We start from the raw sequence: 18816 nt of genomic DNA, 5'->3' as shown, positions 1-18816 counted from the left end.
TATTTTGTGGGGTGCTGAAGGAGAGGTAACTATAAAGCAGGAACATTAGTGGTACAATATGCATATGTATATATGCTTCTTTGCAAAATGGGCTGAGGTTATAGTTGATTTTCGAGAACCCACTTTTAAATTACACTTTAGTACAATAACTTAAATATATAAATTATAATTCAGAACGGTTACCAAATGCACACTTTAGGAAAAAGTCTCCCCATAAATACAAGGAAGTCACAAGAAGATAGATACTATTAACAATTTTAAGGTATAATTTTTTTCATGAAGTTTATATACATTTCAAAGAACAAATGTAAACTTATATATTGGATATTACTATAATTAAATTTGATCATATATTAAAATAACATTTTAGGAAATTCATTTTAAAATATTTGAAATTCCTTGTGTTTACATTTTAATGCTATATATTAATCTATGAAGTTTTGGGTTGCGTCAGGCTATTTCATATATGAGTGATTTTAAAATTCTGCTCTATCAGACCAGTTATGCAGGTAGGTGAGTGGGAACCTTGGAAGGCAGAAGGTCACATGTTGGAGCCAGCCTGGGCTAAATAGTGGAACTGTGGTGCCAGTGAACACAGCCACAGAGGAGTGCACTGCGGAGTCTTTGAGACCTGGTGGATAGTCTAAGATGTTAGCATGTTTCCTGGAAATGGTCTTGTGGCTGCTGCAGCATTTCTTGGGATTCTGAATTTGCTTAGAAGTTCATCTTGCACATACTTATGTTTCTTTTGTTTAATATCTTCCATTGGGTATGTAAGTTATTTCATGACTAAAATTTGTTTCTCATTTTCCTCAATTTGAAATCTGTGTAAACTTTTCACTAAGAAGTTGTAATTTTATTTGAAACAATATTAGACATTTATCTTGAAAAATGGTCATTTATTTTATCTAACTGACCTTGTATGCTTGTCTCTGAGCTGACCTCTCCCAGCACACAGCTTCCCTGTTACTTTTCTCTGATGCCTGCTGTGTACTATTGATTTTCTGAGGTACATTATAATGTTTTTCTGACTTTGATTATATTTATCACATTTGAATCCTGTGCTCTGACTACTTAGCTCTTACCAATTCTTTATGTCCAGTCTTCAAACATCTGTTAGAGGTGTAAGCAATACATTATTGCCGGAGTCTGTTTTTATCAACTAAGGGGAACCAAGTGGCAAACCTATGCCTGCAGATCAGGTAGGAATGGGCTGTGCAGTCTCCCCTCCCCCAGAGCACACACCTTACCCATCAAATGCATCTAGACAGTGATAGGAGTTTTCACACAGATGTGGTTCAAGCCCCTAGCTCTCAGGGTACCATTCACTAAGTGACCACAGTTTCAGCAATGGCTTTTACAGTGTTCTTACACTGTTCATGACACCTCTGGGAATGGCAGTGACCAGGAACGTCACCCTTACATATGAAGGCATGTTCCTAGAATTTTTAAAGATTCTATAGTACAATCTCCTCATACTATCTGGGTGTTTGCTTCTAATGTTTATCTGTTCCAGTCAAAGAGATAATGCCATATTGTTTAGGAGACTTTATGAAAGAGAACTAACTTTGAAATGTAGCAGATTAGCCAGTTGAAGATTGTTTCCAGGATGTGGTATGAGGCAATACAGGATGGTTCTTTGGATGATGACCAAATACCCATCCTCTTCCCCCTCCTTTTTTTTTTTTTTTTTTTTTTTTGTCTTTTGAGACAGGGTTTCTCTGTGTAAACCCTGGCTGTCCTGGAACTCAGTCTCCAGAACAGGCTGATGTCATGAAGATCCGCCTGCCTCTGAGATTCAGGTCCTGTGCCACCACTGCCTGGTCCAGATCTTTTTTTTTTTTTAAATCTACACTCTTTTTGAAAAATGCATTTTATAAAAATTGGCTTTTTTTCCCCTTAAAGAGTTTTAATGAAGAACTGCTGCTTGAATATCTGAATTTCATTCCATGATTTTTTTTAATTTGGTTATTTTGTATGCCTTAAAAATTTACTATTATCTGTAATTCATGAGAAATGTAAGGGAGACATGAGTTGTCTTTATAAATTTGAAAGCTAGAAGCTTTATAAGACTAAATTTTTAATTAAAAACTATGTGTTTTGGAAATTTTCTTTGAGAAGTTAATTCTATATGTTTGTTTTTGTTCCAGTATAGAATTACTTCATGCATAAATACATTTGAGATGTGCTAGAGTTATCTGATAGTATTAATTTCCCCCATCCCTGATTTGTTAAAGCCAGATTGATATTGTAAATGACTGGAGGAAAATCTAGATTCTCAGATGAACACAGATTTAATTCTTTCCTTTTCTTATTAATTCAATAAATAGATGCTGTAGGTTATGAAGTTAAATCATAACTTTTTTTATTTATTTAATTTTGCATTCTGAAAAACATTCTTTTTGGCTTGAATCTAGAAAGTGGGAAGATTATTGAATCAGGGCCCAATAATAAGGGAGAGGATTATACAAATTCAGATTACAGGTTTACAGTGAAAAGATGCTTAGAGCTATGTAATTTAAGCAGTTGCATGTCAGAAGTAACTTGAAACATTGTTTCTGGAATAAAATGCAACATGGTTTTATTTTGAGCACATGGGTTATGAAGCTCACAGTTCTCTCTGTTGCTCTGCTTGGCTTTGAGGTGCAGACTGGTGGAGGACCACAGACAGCCACTCGCGTGCAGGAGCGCCCTTCTTCCCGCCCTTACTGGGGATCCCACCACTGTTTGCTCCTCCAGCCCAGAATCACGATTCATCTTTCCATTCAAGGACGTCTGGGAAGAGCAATCGAAATGGGCCTGAGAAAGGTACTCGCACCCGTGGGAGTGAAGGGCTGGGAACCTGTGCCACACCTCTTTACAGCAGTTCGGTTTTAAGAACATCTTCCAGCCTTGTGCTAGATGCTTCTGTATCATCCTTCTTGATTCTTATCATATCACAAGTCTCCTGGTATTGCAGCCAAGGTTAAATCCTCGCTTAGGAAATGCTGCTTATACGATGATGTGAAGTACTCAGGACCAGCTCTCTCCTCTGTATGTCAATATCTCCTTATCCAGAACTCAGGATATGCCCGCTCTCAAGTTTAGTTTATCCAAACCACTACCCTATGACCATGTTTTCTTTTAGATCAGTATCTCTGTAGTCTCCAAGTATTCTTACAAGAGTGTTTCTAAAATGTGTTTTAGCTCCCCCATTGTTGAGTGTTTCTAAAAGGACGATGCTTACATGTGATTTGTTTTCTAAACATGTTTGTTTAACTTCCATAATATTCACTCAGTTTAATGCTAGTGAATAATTCAGTTGAATTTAATGCGTTCATAGTGTTACATATTGGGCTCCTCCAACTACTCTAACTTTTATCTCATCTTTTAAAATAATCACCCCTCCCAAGCCCGTTGTAAGGATTAGTTTGTACCTTGTCTCTACGATATGCATTATGAATCTTTCATACAGAGGAATGAGTTACTTTTAGTGTCTGTCTGTTTTCACTCACAGTTATAAGTACAGAACAGTATATACTCTGTTTGTTGTTCTGGACAAATGCTGTCCCAATATATAAACCTGTTTATTTTCAAGGTATAAATGGGTCAGTTAACGGAAACAGTGCAGCATCTGTACTTGGTGTCAACACATCTGTACTATCCACTCCTGCTTCAAGTTCTATGGGACAGAATCAAAGCACAAGCTCAGGTGGAGGAAGCCTCAAATGTCATCAGGAACAAAGCAAAAGCCAGCCTGTGGACAGCAGAGCCGACAAAATCAAAGATAAGGTAAGCTGTTTCCTGAAGAACAGCATACAGTGGGTGAGTATAGAAGGGACACCTTTTACAAGACATGCTCCCAGACATGTATATTTTTATAGTATAATGCTGACCTTTGACAGGTGTCTTGGCCAGTTAAAACCCAGAGAACCAGATCATAAAAGTAGCAGTTGTGGGTCAAGCCTTTTGTTTCTTTTAGGTCTTCAGTGGTGAGACTTGGCCCTAGGGGCATCACACACACACACACACACACACACACACACACACGGAGCTAAGCTTCAGCTCTGGTGGAACTCATGGAGACTCACTGGCCAGCTCCATTCTAATCGCGGTACACATTCATTTCAGTTGTCCCTGTGCATTTGGTGGTGGTAGTAAGCACTGAAGAAAAGCACTAAAATCATTGCTCTGTAAATGGCTGAGTCAGAATTTGAAGGCAACCATGTTAACTCTGGACTCTACAGTTTAGGAAAAACAAAGCTAAGAATGCTTTTATTATGGGAAATCTCATATAATCCCAATAGACCAATTACTCCTGTACACCCATTATGCAGACTGAATAGTTTCCCATTGAGCCAGTTGTCTCTGTATGCAGGTCGTCAGTTTATTGTCTCTGAAGACTAACTGCATTGTTTCTTGCTTTGCTTTTTGGTGTAATATTAGGTCTTCATAAGAGAGGGCCCTGGTCTTGGATTAGGATCCTCATAGAACCAGGCTAAGCTCTGTGCCAGCCTGGTCTACATAGCAAATTCCAGGCTACTGGAGAGACCCTGTCAGAAACAGAGCAATAGCGAAGACCCAAGAGACTAGGGACTGTGTCCTATAAGAGGGAGTTTTGCTCCTCGTTTAGTATTTCTTTCTCCTTCTCTCTGTGTCTGTCTCTCTTTAAATTCTATGTGTGTGGGTGGCTTTTGCATTCAAGTTTGTCTACATGTGTGCAGTACCCAAGGAGGCCAGAAAAGGGAGTCTGAGTCCCTGAACTGAGTTACAGATAGTTGTGGGTTGCCTTGTGGGTTCCGAGAATTGAACCCGAGTGCTCTGGAAGAGCAGCCTCTGCTCTTAACTACTAGGCCATCTGTCCAACTTGAAATTTCATGTTTCTTTTAGATCATCCTGTCAGTGGGTTATTTCCTTGACAGCCAAGGGCCTCTTGACTGGTGGTATCCAGATACACGTAGTGGTGTACAGGGAATTCAAAGTGCACACACCATCTAGTATACTTGATTGGCATCACTGCAGTTTATAAGCAGGTTTTGCTGAGAAATTAATGGGTACCTTTCTAGATAATTTTTCTGGTACCCTGGCTAGAAGATCTCAGTCTATTTTCCCTGACACTATAGTAGATGGTTTTTTCCTTGGCCTGTATGATATAGTGGGCAAGCTGCTGCTTTTCAACAGATCTGAAGCTTAGCTGTAGGTGAGCCATCATGGTACAGAAGCCCTCCCTAACCCTTTCAGAAAGAAATGGCTATGTCTGCAATTTCTGTATTATTTAGAGGGGTGACGTTTATCGTTTTCATCTGGCATCTTCACTTACAAGGCAACCCTAATTCCTAGAAAGTCGTTTGTTTAGTTCTGAGGCAGGGTGTTTCTCTGTAGACCACACAGGCCTGCAACTTAAGCCCCTCCTGCCTCCTACATGCTGAGATTGCTGGTGCATATCAGTCTAGCCCCAGTACTTGAAAATTCTTTGTTACCATTTTTTGTTCAGATTGCTAACATGGATTCTGCCTTCTGACTAGATCTTTTTTTGCTATAGAATTGGTTTCAGATGTATGTTTAGTTTATAATTTGCTTATATGGTAAGTTCACCTAGATTCTAATCATTCCAAGCTTTTGACATTCATATTTTCATAAAGCAAGGGAAACCCTGACACCCTAATTTCTATGTTTTGTTTATCCAGGACACCTTCAGCTACATTTTACCTTTTTTTTTTCTTTCCTTGATCTCTGTTTCAGCTGAAACTAAATATTTCCCAGAATACAGTACACTCCCATAAAAGCTTGGGAAGGTCATCTGGTGTCTCTAGGAAGCTTGCTGAGTATCTCAACAGTCTTTTACCAGGCCCCAAAAAACATTTTTCTCTCTGCTTCAAACTCCACTGAGCACCGGGCAAAGCTGATGAAAGCGTCTCCTTGCTCTCCCCGGCTCTTCGGTGGCTCTGTGTGCTCTCCAGGGCTCTTTGGGGCTCTCTTCCCACCTGCTGCTCTCCAGCTGCTCTTAGGTCTCCCTTAGGATGATTTCCAAGGGCAGTCCCATCAGTGTAAGCAGTCAGGGCCTGTTTCTGAGCTCCTCCTGGCTTCTCTGTGTGTCATACACCGAGGGACGAACTGCCTGCTTTTACCTTTTATGCTGTGCTAAGCAGACCTCATGCATTGTGTATTGGATATCTGTCTGTATTGTATTTCTAAAAGCCACTTGTCTATACTCTGAAACTCTGTGCCATCTGACTCATGGAAGTTAAGTGTGAAACCTAAAGTGTCCTACAGATTCAGGGGATTGCACAGAAAACTTGTAGGGTGTGAATGTGAAAGAGCCCTAACTTTCTTTTCTTAGTGAGGCATCTGCACTAATATTCTTGAACAGAATTAGCACTCTTCACTCAAACCTCTTATCTAAAGTTAACTATAGACACTCCCCTTTTGCCAACTGTACAGACAAATCTGAGGCACTGTACTGGTACATGTAAACAACTCAGTAAAAGTTACATAACTCAATAGAAGTTACAGTATAGAGAGATTGACTATTAAGTCAAGTTTTAATTAATCTTAGAGTTTAATCATAATTACAAAATGTAAAATTTATGTAACAAATGTATTATGGTAACATTGGTTAATTAAAGTGAACATAAATCCTGCATTTTTACTCATTATTTTCAAGATAAAATGCTTTATAAAGATTGACTCATTAGCTCTTTTCATGTATAGTCTAGACAGAGTTTCTTGAGCTATTTTGTATGTCCATCCTTGAGGGGGTAGCACTGACCTCAGGGCTCCTCCTCAGAGTCGCTGGTGAGTGCAGTTTGTCCAGATGGTGAAGACGCATGTAGTTCTCACCAGAGTTTACAGACAGGGCCTGACTCATAATTCTTGTATTCTACTTTTGCAGTTAGATAAATTTCTGTCCCGTATAGCAAATGCCATGTTTAAAAACTGTTAGGGACTATAAAATGACAGAGCTGCTATGGACAAAGTATGCAGTGACCCCCAAAATTTAAACATAAATTACACAATTATAATATGGTCCAGCCCTTTCCTTTGTGGGTACGTGCCTCAGATAGTTGAATCAATATATGAACCCCTAGGTTAATTATCCACGGTAGCTAAAATGTTTGATTATTTCTAAGACAGATTCCTGTGTGTGTGTGTGTGTGTGTGTGTGTGTGTGTGTGTGTGTGTGTGTTTGCTTGTGCTCAGTTGACAACTCGTGTGGCTATTAGAGTGCACTTTGGAGACTGTCCCCCTCTTTCCACTATGTGGGTTGTCAGTTTAGCCCTTGTGCATCTCATTGGTCCAGGAGTTTGTGTTTATTGAGTTTAGTGTTTCTTTGTCACAAGATGAAAAGAGTTCTGGAAGTATATTCTGATAAGTATGTGCCAGTCTGAGTATACTTAATAGTATTGAGCTGTGGACTTTAAAATGTTTAAGTTGAAAGTGCAGGTTTCCTATGGCCTTCCCATGTTGTCACTCCTTCGAGCAGTGTCTGCAGTGTCTGCCGCTCTCAGGATAGGATGCATTTGCCCTTTGCTCTTATCAAGAGCCCTCTGAGCAGAGGCTCTGGCCCCACCCTTCCTTATCTCCTGGAGCCCTTCCTTTGTTCCCTGGGCTGGTGCTGATCTGGCTGACTTTCTCTTTTGACTATGTGCAGCACATTTTAGGCTTTTTCCATGGCTGTTCCTCCTGTCCTGCGGTGTTCTACTCTTATAAGGGTACTTGTCCTCCCTTGGGCCTTAGCTCACAAGGTACCTCATGACAGCAACCAAATCCTTGCCGTCCCCCTCTAGCGTGTGTCATTTTTTAGATGTTCTTTACACTCCCAACAATTGTGTAAGTCGTATGGTTTGCATCTCCTGTTCTCACTAGCAAATTTTCTCCTATCCTGAATCCCAAAGATGTTAGCACCTATATTTGGGAGTTAATAGTCTTGAACATGTCTTTGTTTAGTTACTGAAAAAAAGGTATACAGTGAAAACTGAATGTTCATGAGAGTTCTAAGAGACTCTGAGATCAGGTGGAATAAAATTAGTTGTTTCTCCTTTTATCATTTTTATGAACTCAAGATGAGCTTAAAGCAGTGTTTGTGGGAGTAAAGCAGTGTCTCCTAATTAACTGCAAAAGCACACACCACATTCCCAGGAGCTGTGGAAATGAAATTGCTGATGCCCAAACCTACTTCTGCCCTTTCTTGAGTTCCCCTCTAGTTCTGATACTTGTCTCTTAGCTTCCCCGGAGTTTTGTCTTCCTTCCTACATTGTTAACCACGCTCTGCAGCGACCAGCTTATCAGAATCACCACGGCTGTTCTCGAATGGTGATCTCCCTTCTTGTTTGTGAATGGACGCTTATCTGCCCTTAAACTTCACCACCGGAAGTACACAAGAAGGAAGTACACTAGAAGGACGTAGTCCCCATTCCCTTGTTATCTTTAAAAATAAAATGTGCATGTAGTATGAGTGTCGAAATGGAATTCTCTGCTGGATTAGTGCTGGTTTCATCCTCACTAGCTTTCTAGCCCTTGTTAAGCCAGTCCTTTCAGCTCAGATTCATAACTTGCTGGCTGTGCTTAGATGCCCATAACAGACACTGGCTCAGAGGAGTTGGTCCTTTGCCAGTTGGTAGATTTAACATTAACAGCCTTCTTTCCCTTTGGCCTCTACCTTGTCTTTCTCACCTCGCTTTTCTCACACCACTCTGATTCAGGTTTTCATCACCCCAGAGAGGATGAGGCAGATGCCACTGGGAATGACGAGATGCTTAGTTCCCTGTTGGAGGCATGTCTATGGAAACCTAAACTGCAGCTTCTCTTTGGCTTTTGATTATAGAAGAGTATTTCTGTCTTTTGTCCCCAGACCCAGTGGTTATGAAATCTGTGTTTATGTGTGGACTGAAACTTGTCATTTTTTCCCCAGTATTTCGTTCTTTGTCAGTCAGTGCTGCTGAGTGCTGTAGAGTTGGCTGCAAACTGTATGTCTTTGTGTTGCTGTACCTTTTCAGCATTCCTTCCTCTATCAGTCAGCTTGTGTTGTTACATAGCTTTTTAGAGGTCATCTCATGGTTATGTTTTTACACAGTACTCATTCCTTTTTACTCAATATTTAATGTCCATACATTCCTGCAATATGTGTGGATCCAGTCTGTCTTCCCCGTTCCATCCCGCTCCAGTTCTTCCACATTTCCCTCCCACTCCATGTGCTTTTATGTCCTCCTTCCCCTCTTGTCCCCTCTTGTGACTCACCGAGTACGTATTGTGTTGCCTGTGTGTACATGCTCACTGTTGGAGTGAGTAACCCCTCACTGCCCACATCCCTGAGAAATGTGGCTCTGCTTCTCCATGTGGTCATCATCAATGGCCAGCAGCTTCTCAGGTAGTCCTGAAACTACAGGAGTGCCTTCCCCATCATTCCTGGAGCTCTTGCTGACTTGCACTTCAGGAGGTCTTGTACAAGGGAGACTTCTTTTTCATATGATCTATATTATCCCTTTCTGTCAGCTTTCAATAATTTTTTCCAATAGCCTTGAATATTTTAGAAATAGGTTTTTTTCCCCTAAGACAAGTTTCACTATGAAGCCCTGGCTGGCCTGGACTCACTATGTAGACTAGGATAGTCTGAAACTGATAGAGTTCCTACTGCCTCTGCCTCCTGAGTACTGAGTTGATATGAAATGTTTTGATGAGGATTCCATTCTTCACCATTGTTCCAGAAATCCTTTGCTGTCTGTCTTGTCTTCTGGCTGTCACTCAGAACTAGATCCCATTGCTTGTTTTTATACTAAGAATCTCTTTTCCTCCTCTCTCCACGTTAGACTGAGTTTCATGCATGCACACAGTCATAGTAGGTGTCTGAAAGGGCAGTTTGCCTCGTTTTAGGTCAAGATTTGTCTGCTTACTGTATATCTGTGTCATTATTTTGTGAACGGCGGTTTTTAGTGTTGCATTATTTGAAGTGATATAGTTAACTCTACACATGCACAATATTTATATATTTATATTTTAACTATTCTACATGTTACAGTGTCTACTGCTAAAACCATATTTTATTCCTTATCTATTAAGAATACAATTTATACATTAAGTAGCATAATATAATTTTTGATATAGTTTTAACTAGAAGAGTTTTAGGGGATTTTTCTCAGGTTACAAAATTCCATAGCTCATAATATTTTTAGATGAGTTTTTTCTAAACAGACTAACAGGGCATATCCATTCAGTGACTAGCCATTTCAGGACTATATTGACGATGTCCTGTCAGATAAGTTAGCTACTAATAACCCTTTTGTAAATGGTGTTTTACTATTGAAGATACCGTTTGTAAACTAAGAGAGCTTCCCTTCTACTGAAGCCTGAATTAATTTTAAAGGATAGTCTGGACAAATAATGACTCTTTCTCTAGAAGCCAAGGAAGAAGGCTATGGAAAGTTCTAGCAACAGCGATAGTGACTCAGGCACATCGTCAGATACCTCGAGCGAAGGCATTAGCAGCAGTGACTCAGACGATCTGGAGGAGGAAGAAGATCAAAGTATCGAGGAGAGTGAGGACGATGATTCTGACTCAGAGACTGAAGCACAACACACAAGTAACAACCAGGTATTTCCGCAGTGCCGAGCCCGTGCCCACTAGAGCTCTCTTCCCTGACTCTGCTCTTCATGTCTGTCATTAGCGATTAGCTCGACTTTCTCAAGTATTTTAAATGTTTATTTCCAGGTGCTATTACATGGTATTTCAGACCCAAAAACAGATGGACAGAAAGCAACTGACAAAGCCCAGGAAAGAAGAACACAGCAGCCATTACCTCCTGTGTCTGAGTCCCAGACGCACCCATCATTCCAGTCCCAGCAGAAGCAGCCTCAGGTTCTGTCACAGCAGCTTCCGTTTATTTTCCAAAGCTCTCAGGCAAAGGAGGAGTCTGTGACCAAACACACCAGTGTAATACAGTCGACGGGACTGGTGTCCAATGTGAAACCTTTGTCCTTGGTAAATCAAGCCAAAAAGGAAACTTACAGGAAACTCATAGTTCCTTCTCCCGAAGTACTTAAAGCAGGGAATAAAAATACCTCTGAAGAATCTAGTTCTTTAACCAGTGAATTGCGATCCAAACGGGTAAGCTACACATCCTGTCTACAAGAATCTGACCACTAGAAGAAAGTGGGGCTGGGGGTGTAGATTAGTGTAGCACGGGCTCAGACAAGGAGCATGGTGCTGGGCTGGAGGAGAGGAAAGAAAACTTTATGCTGTGGATGTAGCACAAAATGAGTTTTGTGGTTTTATATCCATATACTTACCTGTGTCCCGTGCTTCAGCAAGGCTGAGTGTCATCCCAACTCCACCCCCATTGGCAGTAAGAGTGTATTATAGTTGAGGGAGGTATGATTTCTAGTTATTTTGTTTGAAATCAGCGCCTCTTTATTTTACTAACACTATGTTCTGGGTTGAAGAAACTAACTCTTACATAGTTTGCTTTTACTCTTACAATTTACAGACTGTTAAATGTAAAAATCTTTTATAAAATTGCTTTTCATCATTAGTATGGTCCTGTATTCCTATATTTCTGTTGAATTTAGTGGTTAATTTTCCATGTCTGTGGTTTGTGTGTCTGGTGTGCTGGTGGTTTTGTCTGTGCGTGTGTGTGGAGGCCAGAGAGGGATGTCAGACACACTGCTCTGTCCGGCTCCATGGCAGCCAGCTAGCCCAGCCTCCCAGCTCTTCCTACCAGAATCAACCTTTTGATTTTACAGTGTCTGGCCTTTAAAGCAGCTCCTGGAAATTTGAACTTAGGTCTTCATGTCTGCAGAGCAAGCCACCTTAGCCACTAAGCCATCTTTACAGCCCTGGCTATTAAGTGCCAACCTGCGTTTGCTCATTAGTGCTCAATGCTTTTAGCTCCATTTACAAGTGATAAACTTGAGGATTATCATATTAATCTTATATAACTCAATTAATTTGATAATTCAGCACATTATAACAACTTTCACAGGACCACGATGCTCATTTGTGATGTAGTTAGCATCCAAATGATGGCTATATGGCACTAGAATCCTAATTTCTTTCTCTGCTCTCTGTTTACATTTTTGTTGGCTGTATGTGGGAATGTGTCCATGTGTATATATGTGCATGATCCCTGAAACATGTGGGAACCAGTTCTCTCCTCATACCATGCAGGTCTTGGGAATCAGAGTCAGGCTGTCAGGCTTAGTGGCAGCGCTTTGTCTGCTGAGCCACCTCACCAGCTCTGCAGTCCTCGTTCTTAACAATATAACAAGCTGCATTTTTCAAAAAAAGAAAGAAAGAAAGAAAGGAAAAGAAAAATTTCACTATGTCCTTTCCCCTGATGACGTTCTGAACTGCATCAAAGAAGCAAACAATCTCAATAAATCCTGGGGTTCTTCAGCCATATTCTGCATTAGATTATCTGAGGAAGTTTAAGAAAGATATTTTGTGAAAGAAATTAAACCAGAATTTGTTGTGGTAGAACAACAGGATGTGGCTTCTTAAAAGCTTCCTTAGTAATTGAAATGTAACCAGAAGCAATAGGCACCAAGCTAAGAATGACCAGTGATCTGGATATAACTTGTAATGTCCTTCTGAAACATAACAAGTATTAACAGCATCACACAATTCTCTTCCTAGCAGCAAGCTAAATTAAGGATTACAGCATCGGGCTTTTTTATTAATGTATTATTTCACCTTTAGATAAGTGAATCCACAGAGCTATGAGTTACTTTTATTCCAAATAAGTACCTGCTTTTGGTTTCCTAAATGTTACTATAAATGATTCTATAAAATAAACCCCTACTGGGGAGATGGCTGTGTGGGTACAACCACTTGGTGTGCAAGTGGGACAGCTGGGTGTGCATTCTTGGTGCCCACATGAAAAGCCAGACATGTTCCGTATGTGCTCGCAGCCCTGCCACTGTGGGGAGTAGAGACTGGAGGATTGCTTGAGCTTGCCAGTTGCTGTCCAGGTTCAGCAAGATCCTGTGTCAAAGGAATCAAGCCTAAAACAACAGAGGAACTTACTCACTGTCCTTTTCTGTCTGTGTACATACACATGCACGATGCATGCAAAAATAAACTCATTAGTTATATGTTTACTCAAGAGCCATTTATTAAATAGGTTACATATTCTTAGTAAATGAACTAAAGCTAGGCTCATACAGTCCTATTTCTATACTAAACCATCTAAAGGAACTCTAAGACTCGGGTTAAAGTCACTTGCTATTGCTATATCAAATGAAAGTTCAGAGTTGAAGGGGTTTAAAACAGCATTCTCATTAAGATTTATGTTTTTACTATACAGAGACCATTTCAGAAATATATATAAGTTACTGAAATGGTCATAATTAATTGCAAATAGTTAGAAAAACATTTTTTACTTTTCTTGAAATAGTTTTATTTATATAGCACTTTAAAACATACTGAATTTTGTTTATTTCTTATGACAGCCTCTTTTGTTCCTGCTATTAATTCTTTGGCCTTATCCTTAGTCTGTGAACTTCTGACTTATTTTTCTATCACTGATTCCCTCAGTGCTTACATTGTGAACATGTAGTCTAAATTAATAAGTGTAAACTCAATGCATATGAACATGGAGTAGAATTGGATAACTTTGTACGTCAAGTCTGATCTGGAGGACATTTTGCATTTGCTGAAACTAACACAAGGGGCCCTGAAGTCAGGCGTTGGTGCAGGACACCTCATCCTGTCTCCAGGATGGGTAGTTGATGCTTTAAAACACTAGTTTAGACCCTTTCCTGACATCAAAATGGATAACATGTGTACTCTTACATTTCCTGACAGTAGCTTTGAGATAAACACAGTGACCTGCTTATTCCTGGTAACCCGTGGGCACAAGCTTATGGTATGAGAGGCTTTAGATTTACAGCAAGGAGCAGTTACTGAAACGTAGAGTAGGAGTATACAGTGTATGATTTCCTTTCCTTGAACCATGAGGCCCAATATTAGAAGGAATCATATATTAGTAAAAGGGTTATTAATGTGCCACCTTGTTCTAAACACGTTGGCATTCTGTGTCAGAAAATTGTATCTTAGATTTATAAAGGTATTTTATCTGAGAATCATAGTATATACGCCAAAGGAGTATATTGAATAAATGACTAATTAACATTTTCCTGGTGGTTTACTTTTCATATTAATGTAGTAGCATTTGTTTACAAAGAATTATTTGAATAATGTAATTTTTTTCCGTGTGCCGGTTTTGGCTGTATTGAGTTAGAATGTATACAGCATGTGTACTTGACCCAAGGGCATTAGAAGAGGTGGGATCAGATCCCCTCCATCTGGAGTTGTGGGTAGTAAAGAGCCGCCATTTAGGTTCTAGGAACTGACCCATTGTCTTCCAAAAGAGCAATAAATGCTCTGAACCACTGTTTATCTTTCCAGCCTCTCAGTTTAGAAAGTAAAAATAAGGCAGTGAAGACAGGCCTTCAGTCCAGTACTCGGGAAGCAGAGGCAGGCAGGTGGTTTCCATAGTTTGAGACCAGCTTGGGCAGCAGAGAGTGTTACAGGACAGCCAGGGCTATACTGAAAAACAAAACAAATTAACAACTTATTTTAATAATTCTAAATCATTATATATTATCTCAGTCATAGCAGTAAAATCCGCGTGTTTTATTTTCAAGTAGTTCCTTTTTAAAGATTTAATTATTTTTATTATATGTTATTATATTATATTTAATATAATATATACATTATATTATATTTTTAGTATCTGGTTTTTAATTTTTATTATAGAAGCAAATTTTGTGAATTTATTGTTTATAAATTTTCCCAAGATAATTGTATTCTATTTAACTTGTTTTCCTCTCACCCTGGATATTGAGCCCAGCACCGTGTGCATGCCGGGGATATTCAGTTATCAGCCTAGCACCCAGCTCCTAAAATTTTGCTTTGAAAATAAGCTGAATAGGATGTCTCATGTCTCTAAGGTCAGCTGAGGCTGAAGCAAGAAACCTACAGTGGGTTGGAGGAGCCTTAGGTCATAATGTACCAGGGTGATCTGGACTCAAGAACAAGATTCCATCTCAGAAAGCAGGAAATAAACAGAACCCCTCCCCCAATGATTTTGTAATCTAGTGTTACCAGTTTCAGGTGTTTCAAGAACTGGGCTCAAAGTAGTGTTTCTGGAAGATCATAAATGAGAATTTCTGCTTCAGAAATTTATCAAAAACTGGAAACTTAATTCTTCAGAGCATTATACACACAGACCTGTCTAAACTATACACACTTAGAGAACCAAGTTTTTGGGATATATGCTGGAGTCCCAGAATTTGTGAATTGGAGGAGTTCAGGGCCAGTTTAGCCTAGCTACATGAGTGATACTGTGTCTCAGCAAAGGGGGAAAAAACCAAAACCAGTTCATCCTGGAGTATCAGCCAGGGAGAGTGGGATGGAGTGAGAGTGCTTCTGTCGGAGAGCAGTGTGGGAACTGCTGAGTTAGAGCTCAAAGTGTGGGCAGTGTTTTATGCTCCTGAAACAGTTGACCTAGACAAATGATTTTAGCAAAATGTGTGAGGAGTAAGGTGCCACGTGACTGCCTCAGCAGTCGTCCCGACACCTAGAAAGCTCGGGTAGTAACTATGATGTGCTTGTGACTGAGTTTAGAAGGTTGACGGGGCTCCCTGAAGCTAATCAAAGAAAACTAATGTAATACAAAGTTTACAGTCATATACGTCATTTATTAGGAATTGGACAAGAAGAATTAACAGCATGTCCTAAATGTCATGAAAGAATCCAAAGACAGCATAATTGACTAGTTAGTTTTGTGAGTTTGTTTTGAGTTTCTGGAGGGGAGGGGCGACAGTTTTTAGGGCCCCTGGACTGGATTATTGTGAAAACAGGAGCAGCAGTCAGGAGAGGGGACAGTCAAGTGTGCGTGTTTAGAGTAGTCGAAACAGATGAGCGTGTAAACACAGAAGTGTGAGATCTGCCAGCCCCTGTCATTGCTGACATTCTTCCCCCGTGCCTGTACGTAAGCTTCTCCGGAAAGCCGTGCTCTGACACTGGCACGGAAGCGGTCTTCTCATTTTGTTTTTAACTTGTGTTTCACCAGGAACAATATAAGCAGACATTCCCATCACAAGTAAAGAAACAGGAATCGGGGAAGACCCTGAAGAAGGTTATTGCAGCTTTGTCAAATACGAAAGCAACCTCTAGTTCACCAGCACATCCAAAACTACCACTAGATAACAACCACCCTAATCCATTTTTGACAAATGCACTTTTAGGGAATCACCAACCAAACGGAGTCATTCAAAGCGTCATTCAAGAAGCTCCGTTAGCACTAACTACCAAAACGAAAATGCAGAGTAAGATTAACGAAAATGTCTGCAGTAGCACCCCGTTCTCCTCACCTGTCAATCTGAGCACGGGTGGGAGGAGAACTCCCTGCAGTCAGGTTCCTGCGCTGCCCTCTGCCTCGCCCATCCTCCACAGTACTGGGAAGGAGAAGCGGGTCGGCAACGACGCAGCCCCGCTGAAAGCGCACCATCACCCCCATACGGCGGCGTCCTTGGTGGAACAGTTTAGAGGAACAGATTCAGACATTCCCAGTAGTAAAGACTCTGAGGATTCAAATGAGGACGAGGAGGAAGATGATGAGGAAGAAGACGAAGAGGATGATGAAGATGACGAGTCTGATGACAGTCAATCAGGTTATTTTCTGCTTTAATATTTAAAGTTTGTAAGTGTACGAGCCAGGCAATTTTCTAGAAAGTCTTCGTTTACCAAACTTGGAATCACTGTCGTTTGCTATTTCTTACAGCTGATAAAAAATTAAAAGTAATTGGTACTGAAATTCTAAGTTAAACCTTAGACTTGTTGCCCTGGCATTAAATGACTAACTGTAAAGCGTTGGGGCATGAGTCAGTTTTAGCAGACTGCTGAGTTTTCATTTCGTCATGGCCACGTATGCGGTGCAATTGCTATTTTTTCAAAAATAATTTTAAACCAGGTGGTGGTGACTCTTAATCCCAGCACTTTAGAAACACACAGGCAGATCTCTGAGTTTGAGACTGAGAAATCAGTAACAACAGCGGCGGCGGCTGGTCACTTCCAGCCGTGTGTAGCAGCACAGCCTTTAGTCACAGAGCTTGGGAAGCAGAAGCAGGTGGATCTCCATGAGACCACCTCTGTCTATACAGTGAGGTCCAGGACAGCCAGGGCTTTACAGAGAAGCCCTGTGTGGGGCGGGGTGGGTAGTGAGTGGGTGGATTATGAGTTCTTTTACAATTTCATTTGCTGTGTTTTGGATATACCTTGTCCCTTTCTCGTTCCTCACCATGCCTCTTCCCCCCCACCCCCACCCCCGACTTATCTCCATGGGCGCCTCTTGAAGCCAGTTAATGTTGCTCAAATATTCTTGGATTTTGTTCTGCTACCTATTAAAACATTACTGGATATCATTAAAATGGAAATTTTTGCACCATAGTCATTTAAAAAGAACAAAAACCTTTAGTCCCTTTGGATTTCAGAATTTATTAAGTAACATAGGGTCATGGTCTTGTACCTTGATTTCATTTACTCTCTAGTGGTTTTGTTTGATAGAGAATGCTTTTAAACTCATAAAATGAAAGATAACTGAAAATATAAATACAGAAATTATATAAATATGTATGTGTTTATGTTCATATGTAGATTTGCTATTGGTCTACCAGGATTTTTAAAGTAAATGTGAATAGGAAAATAGTCATTATACAGTTTAACATTCTAATGATGTAAAATCCTGAAAGGCACTGTCTGTACTCAGGACTTTTTAAAAACTAGCTTTTATAGAGCTCCCGTGAAGGCAATTGTACCAGACCAAACAGTGCCCCTGGATGCTGCCTGGGCAGCATTATGGTACAGTCCAGTCGTATCCAGTGTTAATCCAGTCTCGTATGTCACATGTCTAGAGGAGCATTTGCTACCTAACATGTATTAACCTCACAGAATTCACTCCCTCAGCTTGTCTCTTGTCTTACCACAGTTATCTCTGGGAGCACAGTTTGTGAATCTTTCAAAAGCCTGATGAAGTCTTTACACGAATTGAAAAACTACAGCTAAGAAAGCAAAACACAGAACCAAAACCACTCCGTAGGAAAGCATTTTAATGCAGAATCTCAGATGGAAAGCTGATGGTAGTTCCAGGACAGGAGCTGAGCAGGGAGACTGTAACCCGGAAGCTGCCAGTGTCCCTTTACCCAAGGTTTCTCCATTGAGTGTGAAGTAATTCTGAAAGCCTTAAGTAGAACTCACCTCAATAGTACCATGTGGGGACTTTTTATGATTGAACTGTTAAAACTGATGTTTGAGGAGAGATTTGAAAAACTGTAGTCTACATACACTTTACTCAAATAGCTTATAAGATGGTAATTTTAATATTTGCACTTTTTCTCTGGAAATTGCTTCTCTGAACCTGCAGTCGCCAACCGTGGCTCTGAAATACTCCCCTTGGTACAAACTGTGATTGGTTATGACCTAGTTGTAATATGCCAGTGCTTCTTTACTTCCCAGAATCAGATAGTAATTCAGAATCAGATTCAGAAGGCTCAGAAGACGACGATGAGAAAGACCAGGAGGAATCAGATAGTGACACTGAAGGCGAGAAACCTGCCGTGAACCTGACTCAGACAAGCTCCTCTGCCAAAAGCCCTCCCTCCAGTCTCACAGCGCACTCAGCACCTCACAACCTCCACATAGGAAGCCCCCCAGGCTCTGCTCCTGCTGCCCTGTGCTCTGAGTCCCAGCCTCCTGCTTTTCTTGGCACTTCTTCTTCCACACTCACTTCAAGTCCACACTCTGGTACCTACAGTTTATTTTTATCGATGTAACGTAAAAGT

General features: G+C 40.5%; 1 protein-coding gene across 7 annotated transcripts in view; it reads left to right on the top strand.

Annotated features, from left to right (window-relative positions):
* Positions 1-18816, top strand: part of BAZ2B (bromodomain adjacent to zinc finger domain 2B) — a 207854-nt gene that overhangs the window by 134909 nt on the left and 54129 nt on the right. For 4 of the 7 annotated variants that reach the window (XM_080927903.1, XM_080927900.1, XM_080927902.1 and 1 more), the window contains exons 6-10: positions 2644-2808; positions 3578-3771; positions 10373-10567; positions 10685-11080; positions 16050-16650. In XM_080927903.1, coding sequence (XP_080784029.1) covers positions 2644-2808; positions 3578-3771; positions 10373-10567; positions 10685-11080; positions 16050-16650 — 1551 coding nt within the window. Of the gene's footprint in view, positions 1-2643; positions 2809-3577; positions 3772-10372; positions 10568-10684; positions 11081-16049; positions 16651-18490; positions 18779-18816 lie in introns of all 7 variants that reach the window. The other 3 variants (XM_080927904.1, XM_080927901.1, XM_080927906.1) reach the window with 2 other exon arrangements.

Source organism: Micromys minutus (genome assembly GCF_963924665.1).
Source record: "Micromys minutus genome assembly, chromosome: 13".
Lineage (NCBI taxonomy): Eukaryota > Metazoa > Chordata > Mammalia > Rodentia > Muridae > Micromys > Micromys minutus.
This window is presented reverse-complemented; position numbering and strand designations above follow the sequence as displayed.